Source organism: Lolium rigidum, chromosome 2 (genome assembly GCF_022539505.1).
Source record: "Lolium rigidum isolate FL_2022 chromosome 2, APGP_CSIRO_Lrig_0.1, whole genome shotgun sequence".
In the NCBI taxonomy this organism is placed as follows: domain Eukaryota; kingdom Viridiplantae; phylum Streptophyta; class Magnoliopsida; order Poales; family Poaceae; genus Lolium; species Lolium rigidum.
This window is the reverse complement of record NC_061509.1, coordinates 10876024-10889605: the sequence shown is the minus strand read 5'-3', so window position 1 is coordinate 10889605 and position 13582 is coordinate 10876024. Positions and strand designations below refer to the sequence as shown.

Genomic DNA, 13582 nt, shown 5'->3' with positions numbered 1-13582 from the left:
CTTACGGAAGCTTCGTGCAAAAATAGGACCACTGGGCGAAAGTTTCGTCCAATTCCGAGAATATTTCTTTACTAGGATTTACGAAACCAAAAACAGCGAAAACGACAAGCTGGCTCTTCGGCATCTTGTTAATAGGTTAGTTCCAGAAAATGCATAAATATGACATATAATGTGCATAAAACATGTAGGTATCATCAATAAAGTAGCATGGAACATAAGAAATTATCGATACGTTGGAGACGTATCAGCGTGCCGGTCCCTCCCGTCCCACAGGGTACTGTGCATCGGACGGCCATCACAAACCACTACTACCTCGACCTCATGCCGGAGCAGCGGATGAATCCCTGCTGGCATCCCGACAACCAGTAGACTTGCGACGCCTTCTTCATCAATCGGCGTGACAAGGCGCTCGCCAGGTATGAGGAGGATGGTCTGCCTCCTGGGAACTTCCACGAGGCCGGCCGTCGGCTATGGTGGGGCGGCCGAACTCTACAAAGCGTCATGGACTACATCAGGGCCGGCGATATCCCCCACCTGCGCTACCCTCAGTACCAGTCGAGGTTCAAGCCACGAGCGCCGCCCGACGACAGCGACGACGACGGCGGCAACTTAGAAGGCGACGACTACCATTACAACGGCGACGACTAAGAAGACTACGGATATGCATATTATAGGTCTAGGCAGGAGTATGACTAAATCACTCCAACCTTTCAAGATGTACTCCTAGGCCTAGACATCTCCTTCACATCATTGGCTGTAGTTCAAATTTCATGTATCATCAGTGATATCTCGAATCAATCGAATCATTCGAAAATAGACACCAAACACATCACAAATAATATAATTCACATGATCCATACAAAGTTTGGAACAATTTTTCCTCAACAAAGTTTGGTATAATAAATTATTACACGTCATTTCTTCCCTTGTGTCCCTTGCTTACGATTGTGCCGTAACCATGGAGCATCCTCATCATTTAACTTCATGCTTGGGTTAGTGTTCACTTTGAAGGGCAGAATTTCACCAAACTTGTTATAATCTTCTGACATGTCTGTCTTGTCCTCCACTCCCATGATGTTTCTTTTCCCTGAAAGAACTATGTGGCGCTTTAGATCATCGCATGATGTACTCGTTTTCTTAGCTTTCCTTTTCCTCGGTTTGCTACTCATGTCCTGCACATAGAAAACCTGAGCGACATCTTTGGCTAGGACGAATGGTTCGTCAAGGTAACCAAAATTGTTGAAATCCACCATTGTCATTCTGTATTGCTCGTCCATCTTTGCCCCACCTCCTGTTAGCTTGAACCATTTCCACCAGAACAAAGGGACCTTAAAGGAGGGTCCATAGTCAAGTTCCCATAACTCATCTATGTAACCATAATATGTGACCTTTTGCCCATTCTCGGTAGATGTATCAAAGAGGACACCACTGTTTTGGTTGGTGCTCTTTTTATCTTGGGCGATCGTGTAAAATGTATTCCCATTTATCTCGTACCCTTCAACATCATTGTCACTCATTAAATGTTTTCGCAACCAACCGCCGAAAGTCTCCTTGTGGGCCTTTCTAATCCAGGATTCAGGCTTCCCTAGGTTGTTCGAGCGTAAAATATTCTTGTGTTCCACGAAGTATGTAGCCACCAAGCTAGAATTTTGTAGAACTGTGTGGTGTGCTTCAGTCATAGAATGGCCGTCCATACATATCGTTGATTTCCTTCCGATCATGCCTTTTCCACTTAGTCTCCCCTCGTGCCGCGATTGAGGAAACCCAATCGGCTTAAGGTCAGGAACATAGTCAACATAAAATTCAATTACCTCCTCATTTCCATAGCCCTTGGCGATGCTTCCTTCTGGCCTAGCATGGTTACGAACATATTTCTTTAATACTTCAATGAACCTCTCAAAGGGGAACATATTGTGTAGAAATACAGGACCGAGAATGGAAATCTCTTCGACTAGGTGAACCAGGAGGTGCGTCATAATATTAAAGAATGATGGTGGGAACACCAACTCGAAACTGACAAGACATTGGACCACATCGTTCTATAACCGTGGTAGATCTTCTGGATTAATTACCTTATGAGAGATTGCATTGAGTAATGCACATAGCTTCACAATGGCTACTCGAACATTTTCCGGTAGGAGCCTCCTCAAAGCAATCGGAAGCAATTGCGTCATAATCACGTGGCAGTCGTGAGACTTCAGGTTTTGGAACTTTTTCTCCGCCATATTTATTATTCCCTTTATATTCGACGAGAAGCCAGACGGGACCTTCATACTGCTCAGGCATTCAAAAAAGATGACCTTCTCTTCTTTGGTAAGAGTGTAGCTGGCACAACCTTGAAACCATTCCGGATGTCAGTCTTCTGGGTCTTTCAAACGTTGCTGGTCCTGTCGTGCTTCCTTTGTATCATTTGTCTTTCCAACACGCCCAATAAGCTTAGCAGGTTCACGCAAATATTTTTCGTAACATGCATCACGTCGATTGCAGAGTGGACATCTAGAACTTTCCAATATTCTAGCTCCCAAAATATAGATTTCTTCTTCCACATGGGTGCATGCCCGTCAACTCCCTGCGGAACTGATTGTCCGCCAGGACCCTTTCCAAAGATGACTTTCAAATCATTGACCACATCAAATACATCAGCACCAGTATGTTCCGTAGGCTTCGGCCGGTGATCTGCCTTGCCGTTGAAATGCTTGCCTTTCTTTCTTAAGTTATGATGTCGGGCAAGAAATCGACGATGCCCCAGGTACACATTCTTCTTACAATTATCCAAATATATAATTTCTGTCTCATGTAAGCAGTGCGTGCATGCCTTGTATTCCTTATTTGTCTGTCCCGAAAGATTACTAAGATCAGGCCAATCATTGATGGTTACGAAAAGCAATGCTCGTAGGTCAAATTCCTCTTCTTTGTGGTCATCCCACACACGTACACCGGGTCTGCCCCACAACTGTAAAAGTTCACCAACTAATAGCCTTAGGCACACATCGATGTTGTTGCCGGGTTGCTTCGGACCTTGGATGAGCACTGGTATCATAATGAACTTCCGCTAATGCACAACCAAGGAGGAAGGTTGTAGATGCATAGAGTCACGGGCCAGGTGCTATGGTTGGAGCTCTGCTCGCCAAAAGGATTCATGCCATATGTACTTAGACCAAATCTTAAGTTCCTTGCATCACCTGCAAAATCTTTGAACTCTTTGTCGATCTTTCTCCATTGTGTTCCATCAGCGGGGTGTCTCAACTCTCCGTCCGACTTACGGTCCTCTTTGTGCCATCGTAACAACTTGGCATGCTCTTTGTTTCCGAACAGACGTTTCAACCGTGGTATTATAGGAGCATACCACATCACCTTGGCGGGAACCCTCTTCCTGGGTTTCCTCACCCTCAACATCGTCACCAGGGTCATCTCCTCTGATCTTATAACGCAATGCAGTGCATACTGGGCATTCATTCAAATTCTCGTATTAACCGCGGTAGAGGATGCAGTCGTTAATGCATGCATGTATCTTCTGAACCTCTAAACCTAGAGGGCAGACAACCTTCTTTGCTTCGTACATACTAGCGGGCAACTCGTTATTCTTTGGAAACATATTCTTCATCATTTTCAATAACTTTTCAAATCCTGAGTCAGATAGACCTTCTTATGCCTTTCATTTTAGCAAATCCAGTGTGCATCCCAGCTTTTTCAGACCATTATCGCATCCTGGTACAGCGACTTTTTGTGATCCTCTAACATGCGATCCAAATTCTCCCTCTCCTTTTCAGTTTTGCAGCCTCTGCCGTGCATCAGCAATGGTCCGACCAGGATCATCAACAGGCTCATCACGTGCCTCTTCTTCACATTTCCCTTCACCTTCCCCTTCTGCTTCCCCTCCTTCAGCATCCTCCATGAAAGTATCACAGAAATGATCAGGATAGTTGTCATCATCCCCTTCTTCATTTCTTCCATTCTAACACTTCTTTCTCCATGCTTGGTCCAACAATTATAGCTTGGCGTGAAACCGTGCCGAAGCAGGTGCACATGAACGACTCTTGAGGAAGAGTAACCCTTCTGATTCTTACAGGCAGCACATGGACATATAACAAAAACCCACCTACTTGTTCGCATTAGCCACAACGAGGAAATCATTCAAACCCTTAATGAACTCGTCACAGAGTCGGTTACCGTACATCCATTGTCGATTCATCTACATTATTATTATATAAAGTATATAATTAACCATCATGTATTTGTTAAACAACAAAGTTGGATAGGTTTGTTGGAGCCTTGGTTCGGGAGGCAGGTACAAAGTTGGAGGCGCAGCTTTGATTGATCGTGTACAAATATATGCACGAGATACATAGTCGATTCGGTTACGAGTCGGACAGATTAAGGATGACCTGGTAGCCATCGGACTCGGAAACAAATAAACGTGTTAAGCAGCGACCGTCCCCACCTCCGGCGCCGAAGACCACGACGCGGTGACAATGTCAATAACGCGGGCCTGGCTTGCTAGCCATGGTAGTGTTATCGTGTAATGGTCTCTCGCTTCTCTCCCGACCTGGCGACCTCTGTCACTTAATTATGACTGAAAGAAAAGGATTGCACAACAAGTTGATGACTTTATTTCAGAATCGTTTGGTCGCTTTTGTTTTGAGCGCCTCACTTACTTGTGTCAAAACAAACAAACGAAGCAACCAATCCATTCCTTATGTTCTTGTTACGACTAATCAGAAGGACGGAGGAGTAGAAGCTGCGCAGGCCTTGGATGCGAGGTTGGGCATGGCTATGGGCCCAACGCCGGCGTTGCACATGTTGGCAAAGGCCCGCGTATGCTTCATTCCATACTGTCCCAGCAGCCCACACTGCTCCTCAAAGGCCCGTACCTTCACAGATGTGGGAGAAACGACAGGTTAGTTATCTCGCAGCTCCAATTACATGTAGCTGCAGCAAAATTAAAGCTGTTGACAGCACAAGCACAATATCAATTATCCAGTTGTTCCGTTTGTCTGTGAATACCACAACCGATTTCACATAACACTCACCATAGACTTGAGGCAGTCCCAGTCATCAACCAGAGGCCAGCCGGTCGGACGTACGGCGGTGAGGAATTGGGGGCCTGCCTCGGTGCCGAAAAGGATGCCGCCGATGCGCTCAATGCCCTTGTCGACTCGGGATCTATGTGCCATCACCCCCAGCAGTTCCTTCCGAGCCTCCTCGGACATCCCGTCCGACGATCTCCGGTACTTCCCATCCCATGGAAAATGGCTCGTCAGCTTTATATGTATTTCCATGTAAATATTTCTTTAGATTACTGAAATTCTAACCTTGTGCCAAAAGTAGAGAAGATCTGCATCACGCTGGTGCACGTGCACGGCGGAGGAAAGCTGCATGAGTAAATTGTCTGTGCTGCCTACCGTGGCGCTGTGGTTGGCAGGATCGGAGGAACCCATGAAGAGGTCCAGGGTCTGAGCATTCAGACCTAGATCACCGTACTGCATCACATGTGACCAGGAGAGCGTCCTATTCCTCACCTGGTCGATCAACACAGATCAGCATCATGAGTTCTATCTCCCTCGGCACGGATGATGGATGGACATGAAGGTGAAACTTACATTGTCGTACTGCAACTCGAAGGACTCGTTACGAAGGTTATGTGCGTCGCTGTCCTCCATCCACGAGACGCTGTAGAGATCACCAAGGCAGGTCATGAACTCCGGAGGAGGGGCCTCTCCCTGCCCGCCGCCGGGGCAGTACGTGGCCCAGCTGTCCTCTGTCGCGTTCGAGGCTGTGGTGGCGTAGATGCTGATGTTGGCCGGCAGGAGGCCCTCGAACATGCTCCCGGATTCGCACGACTCTACGTAGAACACCAGGCTCCTGTACGTTCCGGCCGCGTGCTTCTTCTCTAGAGTTGCCACCAGGTCACTGGCAAACAGGCTCTCACCTAAGGTTGGCATACCTATCCAAGAGTTTAATATAGCTTCAGACGCATGCGATCTCCAACGTATCACCAAATTGCGAGAACAATGTAGTGCAGGAGTCAAATACCAAGCACCCCTGGACCGCCGTGGTCGGTGTAATACACAAAAATGTGGTCGTCCTGGCTGCTATCGACGACCTTGCCGCTGCCGCCGGTGAGCGCTGACTTGTCGCCAAGCAGGACGGCGAGGAAGTTATTCACGTTCACATCATTTCCCGTGTAATCCTGCATCCGACATCATTCTTAAGTGGTACGAGGAACACAAGAGTCAAGGGGTACAAGAGGACGGCGGCGGGACATACCTTTGGAACTCCGGCGTATACGTCACTGCCGTTGGGATGGTTTATGATAACCCCCGGCCTGGGGTTGGCGGAGTTGTTTGCGATGTCATCGTACATGAAGACGACGATGTTCTCATCTTTTAAGCCACCTTTCTTCAGGATTTGATACGCATGGCACACGTCCGCCTAACAATGTAAGTAATGTGCGAACCGTTATTTTCAGCTTTTCACGAAGTCTTTGCCTCTTCGGCAAAATTGACAAAAACAAAAATCGTGAACTTACCTGGTGGCGGTAGTTTTCGAAACCTTTGGAGCCGGCAATGAGGACGGCCCACCTCGTCCCGACGACATCATTGTCCACGTCGGACTGCGGGCGGAGGAACTCCTGCCACGGCCCGCCGGCCACACCGGCGATGAGCAAGACCAGCTGCACAAGTACAGGGAAGCATAGGCGTGCCATACTTACGAGTGAAGGTTTTGGGAATGCACTCTGGGAGAGTATGAGTACAACAACTGAAATGCAAGCCGTTATATAAACACTCGGGGTCGTCTTCATTTGCATCGACAACGCCACTATCAAGGGGCGTCATGGGAGGATTCCCAGATATCTTAACTCCAAAGCAACTCAAATACTCAATATTGCCGCTACAATACTTCAATCCGACAGTGCTAGTATAATACTAGTAAAAGGAATGTACTTCATGTAGGACACTTTTTGTGTCCGGTTATTGTACGATTCATGTACGATGCAATATCTAGTGCTGTGCTGTACTCTGGTGCAACCTACACGGATGGTTTGATGCTCTATGTCGGGCAAGGATCGGATAGAAAATGTCAGTATGTGAGCAAACTTCAGACAAAAGCGCTTGGAGAGTCACCTTGTTATAATCTCCATTTGACACGGTTTTTCATGTTGGCCTTTTGGATATGTCGTTGGTTGTAACGAACCTTGAAGCCCTGAGTTTTTATCAATATAAATAGGGGGCACCTAGGTTTTGGTCGAGTGAGAACTAGGTTTTATTTTCTGAGAATTAAGTGTCTTAGTCAACGAAAACCACTGATGACACATCCGACCTGCTAACTATTGCCGTAGGCTCGTTCACCTTCAGCCCAAAGGTCATTGTACGCAGCCTTTTCTTGCAATTTTTGCAAGAGGCTGTTTCCACGGCTTGAACCCATGACCCCCTGGTCACCAGGAGGAAGCTTTACTACTTCGCCAAGGCTCCCCTTCACAGGATTGAGACAAAGACTCTAGAAAAAATAACAAGACCAAAATAAATGAAGATTGATAGACCGAAAAATAACAATGCTGAAGAACATGACTTAGAACACGGAGAATGTCTGAGATCAGTTTTCAGAGAGAAAAGAGGACTGAAGAAACACAAACTAAATTTTACTCAAGAGTGAAAAAATATGATGAAAAACTATTAAGTAGTTACTGATGAAAGAATATGAAGAAGTGGGGTTTCTTTTAACTAGAAGAAGTGAAGTTGATATTGACACAGATTGAAAATAGTAATCATAATTTAGGCAGAAAGACTGAAGTAGCACATATTGAATAGAGCAATGCTATACATACGATCAAATTTGTACAACAGTTTGGTACGACAAGAGTCATATGGGCCTCAGTCAGCATGTGGGCCAGATAATGGGAAGCCCCTCCACGTGTCTGGTCGTACACAAATCGTACAAAATTTATTGTGTGCGAGGCATTTCCGTATTGAATAAGAAGACTGGAGCAACACATACTGTTTGAAATACTGTCAACATCTTAGCCATCCTAAGTCATACAGCCCTAGTTAAAGGAAAAAAAAACCTGTAAAAGCTTCATCTCATGGATGTATATGAATGCTAAGAACAGAGCTGTTCTAAACACTTAAAACGTAAAAATGTTCCTCTACGGTTGAAGTCAAATGACTCCGGAATATGTCGTTAGCCACTCAAATCTTAGCTGCACCAAAAGAAAACATAATGCCAAAATGCTAATCTGCACAATCTGCCGCACCAAATCGACAAATACTTCAAGGCTGCAGTTGACAGATAAAACTACCATGATGCCAAAACAATTATTGCCCCCGAAGCCAATGAGCACAGCAAGGCCTCTTTGGCAAAAATTCCCCGACCTTCCTGAAAAAAATATATACCTTGTGATGATTATTTTGGTGTGCATTCAAACGCAAAACTAGAAGTGGTTGGGTCCTAAAATTCTGATAAATACAAAGGAAAATTATTCAATTGAGGTGACTGAGTAAAATGTACAAACAACACTGTCTAAGAAAACAGACTTCTGCTATTATCATCACCACCGACGAAAACCATGAAGGAAATGAACAAAACTCCCCTTTACAGTTTAGGGTGGTCCGGTGGTAGTTTAATCTCTTGAGACACATGAACCAATGAGACTGATTGAAACACACATGAGTATAAATCCATCTCACACTCTTAACACATTGAGTGCAACCATGTGAATTCACATGTAGAAAATGAATGTTGTTGTTTTCTCACATAAGACATATATCAGTGAGGCTTACAACTGACAAATCAAATCAAAAATTTAATGAGCCCGATGCTTATACACGAGTACACGTTTAGCTGGGAGGCTGGGAGCTAACACACAGCTAGTTGCCGAATCAAAATCCAAACAACGCCATGAATCCTAGACAAAATGAGGAAAATATCCCCCATGAATAACCCATACATGCGTCTGTACTGTCTAGTTCCCACGCATAAGAAAATCCCTGAGAGCGCCCTAACATGCCCTGGCGGCGGTGTGCAACGAAGAAGTAGAGAAGAAAGTAGACAGATTGCCCTGGCGGAGACCGGTGCTTCCGCCAGCCCGGGCAATTGCTGTCTCCGTGCCCACCCTTCGGCGGCGACCCCTCCGCCATGCCTATCTCCTTTTATCTTCGAACACATCGACAGGGATCTGACGCACGGCTCAGTCGAATTAGAAAAAGGGAAAACATCAACAGAGGAAAACTGACAATGTGTGGCACAGGAAAAACGCATATACCCGTCAACCCAAACCCGCTACTGATCGCACAGACATGGCGCACACAACGCTGAGATGCACGCCTGAAGGTACAAAATCAACGGCCCAAAAAGTGCCTGTTGGCGAATTCTAGAACAGCTAGAATGTAGATTAGAAAAAGGGTAGATATATCAATCAATATATTGTTTTACTGAAATAGACCTCTTCGCTATAAACAATCACATATGCTGCCTAAGGATAGAAATATGGCATCCCATTTGGATTCGTTGCAGCGGGATGCCATGGTTTCTGGATGCACACGGCTCCTGATGGTCGCTCAGGATATCTTGTGTCAGGCTGGTTGGCGACATACTAGAAGGCTATGTTGATGTGTAGTCTTGCTATGTGTTTATTTCGATGGTTGATTTTTGTATCTATCTTCGAAGATGCGTGAGTTGTAAACAATACTTGTTTGAACCTTCTTTTAATAAATAGCCGTGTGCATCGTCATGGTGCAGAAGCCGGAGAATAGCCCCATTTCGAAAAAAAAAATTGGATTCGTTGCTACAACATTGCAGTCTACAAATAAAATAAATATTTGGTACATATATTTGAAACCGCAGTCTGCAAGCTGGGAAGTTTACAGCTACAGAGTACATTTGGCTCATGGTATATAATAACCATAAACAAAAACATTGGTGTATTTGGGAGAGCCGTATGGAACTATCACCTCGGCCCCGACAGAAGTGTTGCCGAAGGCAGGTATGAACAAATTTGCCTTTCAACATTTCTATGGTCTAGTTCATAATTAGCAACAAGATCATAGTGAGGTGTGGCCTCTAAAGTCATTGCACCTTCTAACACCTTGGCAACTGTTGACATTAGAGGCCTTTTGCTGCTATCAACCTGTAAGCACCATATTGCGAGCTCCATCATTTCCTTAACCTCCTCTCTATGAAATTGCATGTCGTTGCTTTTGCTGTCCACTAAATCAAATAACTGTCCAGACCTAGCCTTTTCTTGGAGAAGACTGATTAGGTGAACTCTCTCTTCAGGTTGTGACTCGTCCAGGTTCTTTCGTCCACATATAATTTCAACTATGACGATTCCAAAGCTGTAGATGTCTACCTTCTCAGTGATCTTTGAACCTAGCCACTCAGGTGCAAGATATCCACGTGTCCCTCGCATTCGAGTCATGACTTTGCTATCGTCCCTACTAATCAATTTCGATAATCCAAAATCTGAGACTTTCGCATTAAACCTATCATCCAGGAGAATGTTTTGTGGCTTGATGTCTAGGTGAGCAATCCTCTGTTCACATTCTTCATGGAGATAAGACAGACCCTTAGCAATACCCATGATGATGTTACGCCTTGTCTTCCAAGAAAGAGTAAAAACAGGATGTTCATGGAATATCCATTTATCCAATGAACTATTGCTCATATACTCATACACAAGTAGCTTTTTGGATTTTTCAGCACAAAATCCAATTAACCTAACAAGATTAATGTGATGAATTCTTCCTATGGTCTCAACCTCTGCTAAGAATTCCTCCTTTCCTTGGTCAAAACCTTCTAAGCGTTTGACAGCTATCGTTTCCTTGCCTATTTTACCTTTGAAAACAGATCCAAACCCTCCAGATCCAAGCCTCATTGAGAAGTCCCTTGTAGCTATCTTGAGATCATTATAAGAGAAGCGTGCTGGCACTCCAGGTATTCCTCCAATAAAATCTTCTTCTTCCCTTTTCTTACATTTTCTCCAAATGAAAATGGTGATTGCAATGGAAAGTAATGCAAAACTACCAATTGCAGAACCAACAGCAATACTGGTCCGTCTTCTCACGGTGCCCTGTATTTTGAAAAATGCCAAAGTACGATTTGCAGAACTCTTAGGGTGAGAAAGTAGCAATGCCTGTGATAAAAGCAAACAAGAGCCGCCAATTCCATCATGCCTGTCATATTGAAATAATGCAACTTTGCAAGAGCACTCTACCAAGCAAGATTGCTTACAGTCCTCATCTGTAGCAGAAGTAGCCAATGACTGGAAGCCACTGTCGCTGAAGTAGGAAATGTTGCCGACAGGCACAAGTTGATGGTAGCGCATATGATCACAAGACAGATTATTCAATGGTATGCACCCCATATCTGGACGCCATTCATCTTGGAGTCTAAAATATCGAGAGCTCGGACAGCAACACTGCCCATTTATGCAAACACCGTATTCGCCGCAAGCCAGAGGGTAGTCACAAAACTGGACGTCATTGCTTAGCACATCAAACATCACCTGGACGGCAGCCCTTTTCATTTCATATAACCGAAAATGCCCATCAAACTCTAACCGCATGAACTGAAATGACCTCGCAAGGGGTAATGAGAAGATTGGTTTGGAAAAACCAAAGCTCCCATTGGCAAATGCATAACAATTTGACGTCTCATTGCCTAGAAAAGTTGGTTGGAATACTTGTGTATAAGAAGAAGAGCCAAAATAAAACTGCAATCCATTTGACAGGGCATGAAGATTAATCTGGCCCTCTCTCCAACTGGTGAGTGAAACATTGGCAGTGAGATTGACTCCCGTACATAGTGACTGCCCAATGACTAATGTATCTGTCGGGTAGTCAAAAGACTCCCAGATAGAGGAATTGTTTTGATTAAAAAGCACAAGATTCCCTGAACCATCGAGGCGCATACCAACAACAGAGGCTCCCTTTGTAGGTGTGGACCATACTAAGGTGCCATCAGTGTTGTGAAGAAGTAACTCACCAGCCCCATTGAAAGAAAAGATGGCATTCCTGCCTACGGGGAAATTGCGGTTCGCAGACCAGATAACCTGGGGCTGGCCAACAATAGTATCCCCATAGCCACTGTAGTAGCTCATCATGATGCAAAGGGTGAACACATAATTATCTGTGCTGTATAAACCCAAACTAGCGACGGTGTCAGAGCTTCTGCTCTGGAGGAATAATCGAGCACTAGAGTTTCCACCAAAGCTGATGGTTAAATTCTGTAACAAACTCCCGTTTGTCACAGTGGAGTTCATTAAGGCAAGGGCAAAAGGAAATTGGTGGAGGAAATAAAAAGATAGGAACACGAGAGTGGTGATCAACAAAGGTAAGGACGGCATGGCCAATTATTTTGTAAAAAACAGTAAAGAAGAGGTAGCTGTTTGGTGCAGAGAAGGAAAGAAACCTAACCAAGTTATAAGGAGAATATGCAGAGTGCAATCATGGAGCTTGGAGCTTGGAGTCACATATAAACGAGCATGGAGTCACGGAGAAGCAGATGAACATATTGTTAATGCCAGCAACTGTGCCGTGTTTTTATGTAGCAAACTGGACGGTTTCTAAATGGAGAAAACTGAGAATTCCAGTTGATCTGTTACTGGACTTTTCAAGTCTTTAAAGCGGACTTTTCTAGTCTTCAAATGAGTTGTTGCCATCACATCATTAATGTGTAAGAAAAACAGGGCCTTTGGGGGTAAAGGAAAAAAACATGTTTGTTCAAAGAAAGGAAAACAATTTAAAATAACCAGCATGTAAAGAATATAGATATACTTAATTTTGTATTGTATTTCAAGAAAAAAAAGTCTTCAATATATGACTACATGGACTGCCCAAATGAAGAAGAAGAAATTACCTTTTGTCTTCCGGTGAGAAAGAGGAGAAAGTGCAGAAATCCAGTTTGACTGTCGAGCTCAGTTACTCCCTGGATCTCTACCAGCCAGATGTGCATAGAGTGAGCTGCCGATGCATTATTGGCTACATCAAAGAATGTCTCTCGCTGAAGTTCACATCCTAAAGTAAAACAAAAGTTTCCAATCAGTTTTCCAAGAAACAGTAAATTCCAATCTAACAGTAGCACCAAACAAAGGAATTGGTCAAGTTCTTCAAGCTGGACTAAAACATAATGCACGACCGAGGCTGAGAATTTTCAACTATGCGACTACATGATCTCATCATACTCAAACTGAATATCATCATTAACTTGTAACAAATTTTCAGTGACCATGGTGCTGTCGGTTGTTTCTAGCAGGTGCTCCTCCAATCCCCCTGCATCGCCACAATTTAATGTCAGCGTTGACTGCAAGGATTCAGCCGCCCCGTTGTTTGCCACCCGGTCCAATTTTCAGTTTACTCGCAGACCAGATGAGTGCCATAGACGACGGCTGCGTATCAGCTCCGGCACTCGCCGATGGGGCCTCTGCTGCACTCTCCGCCGCCTCGTAAGGTCTCCAGCACGCCGCCATGTTCCAGATCTCACCTCCCCTGCAACAAGGCCACCCCTTTTGCGCACTATCCCCTGCTTCCTCTAGCTGAGGGAACCTGTGGCTGAAGTCTACTTGGTGGAGGGAGAAAAGGCAGAGCAG

General features: G+C 44.8%; 2 protein-coding genes across 2 annotated transcripts; both read right to left on the bottom strand.

Annotated features, from left to right (window-relative positions):
* Positions 1-4715: 4715 nt before the first annotated feature.
* LOC124689207 (vacuolar-processing enzyme-like) lies at positions 4716-6706 on the bottom strand. The gene is made up of 7 exons (XM_047222767.1): positions 6530-6706; positions 6268-6432; positions 6034-6190; positions 5601-5944; positions 5313-5519; positions 5031-5231; positions 4716-4871 (listed from the first exon to the last, which is right to left on the bottom strand). Exons 1-7 carry the CDS (start codon positions 6704-6706, stop codon positions 4716-4718), a joined length of 1407 nt encoding a protein of 468 aa, XP_047078723.1.
* Positions 6707-9943: 3237 nt separating this feature from the next.
* On the bottom strand, positions 9944-12366 carry LOC124689205 (G-type lectin S-receptor-like serine/threonine-protein kinase SD2-5). Its single transcript, XM_047222766.1, has one exon. It carries the CDS (start codon positions 12338-12340, stop codon positions 9944-9946), a length of 2397 nt encoding a protein of 798 aa, XP_047078722.1. The 5' UTR covers positions 12341-12366.
* Positions 12367-13582: the final 1216 nt, after the last annotated feature.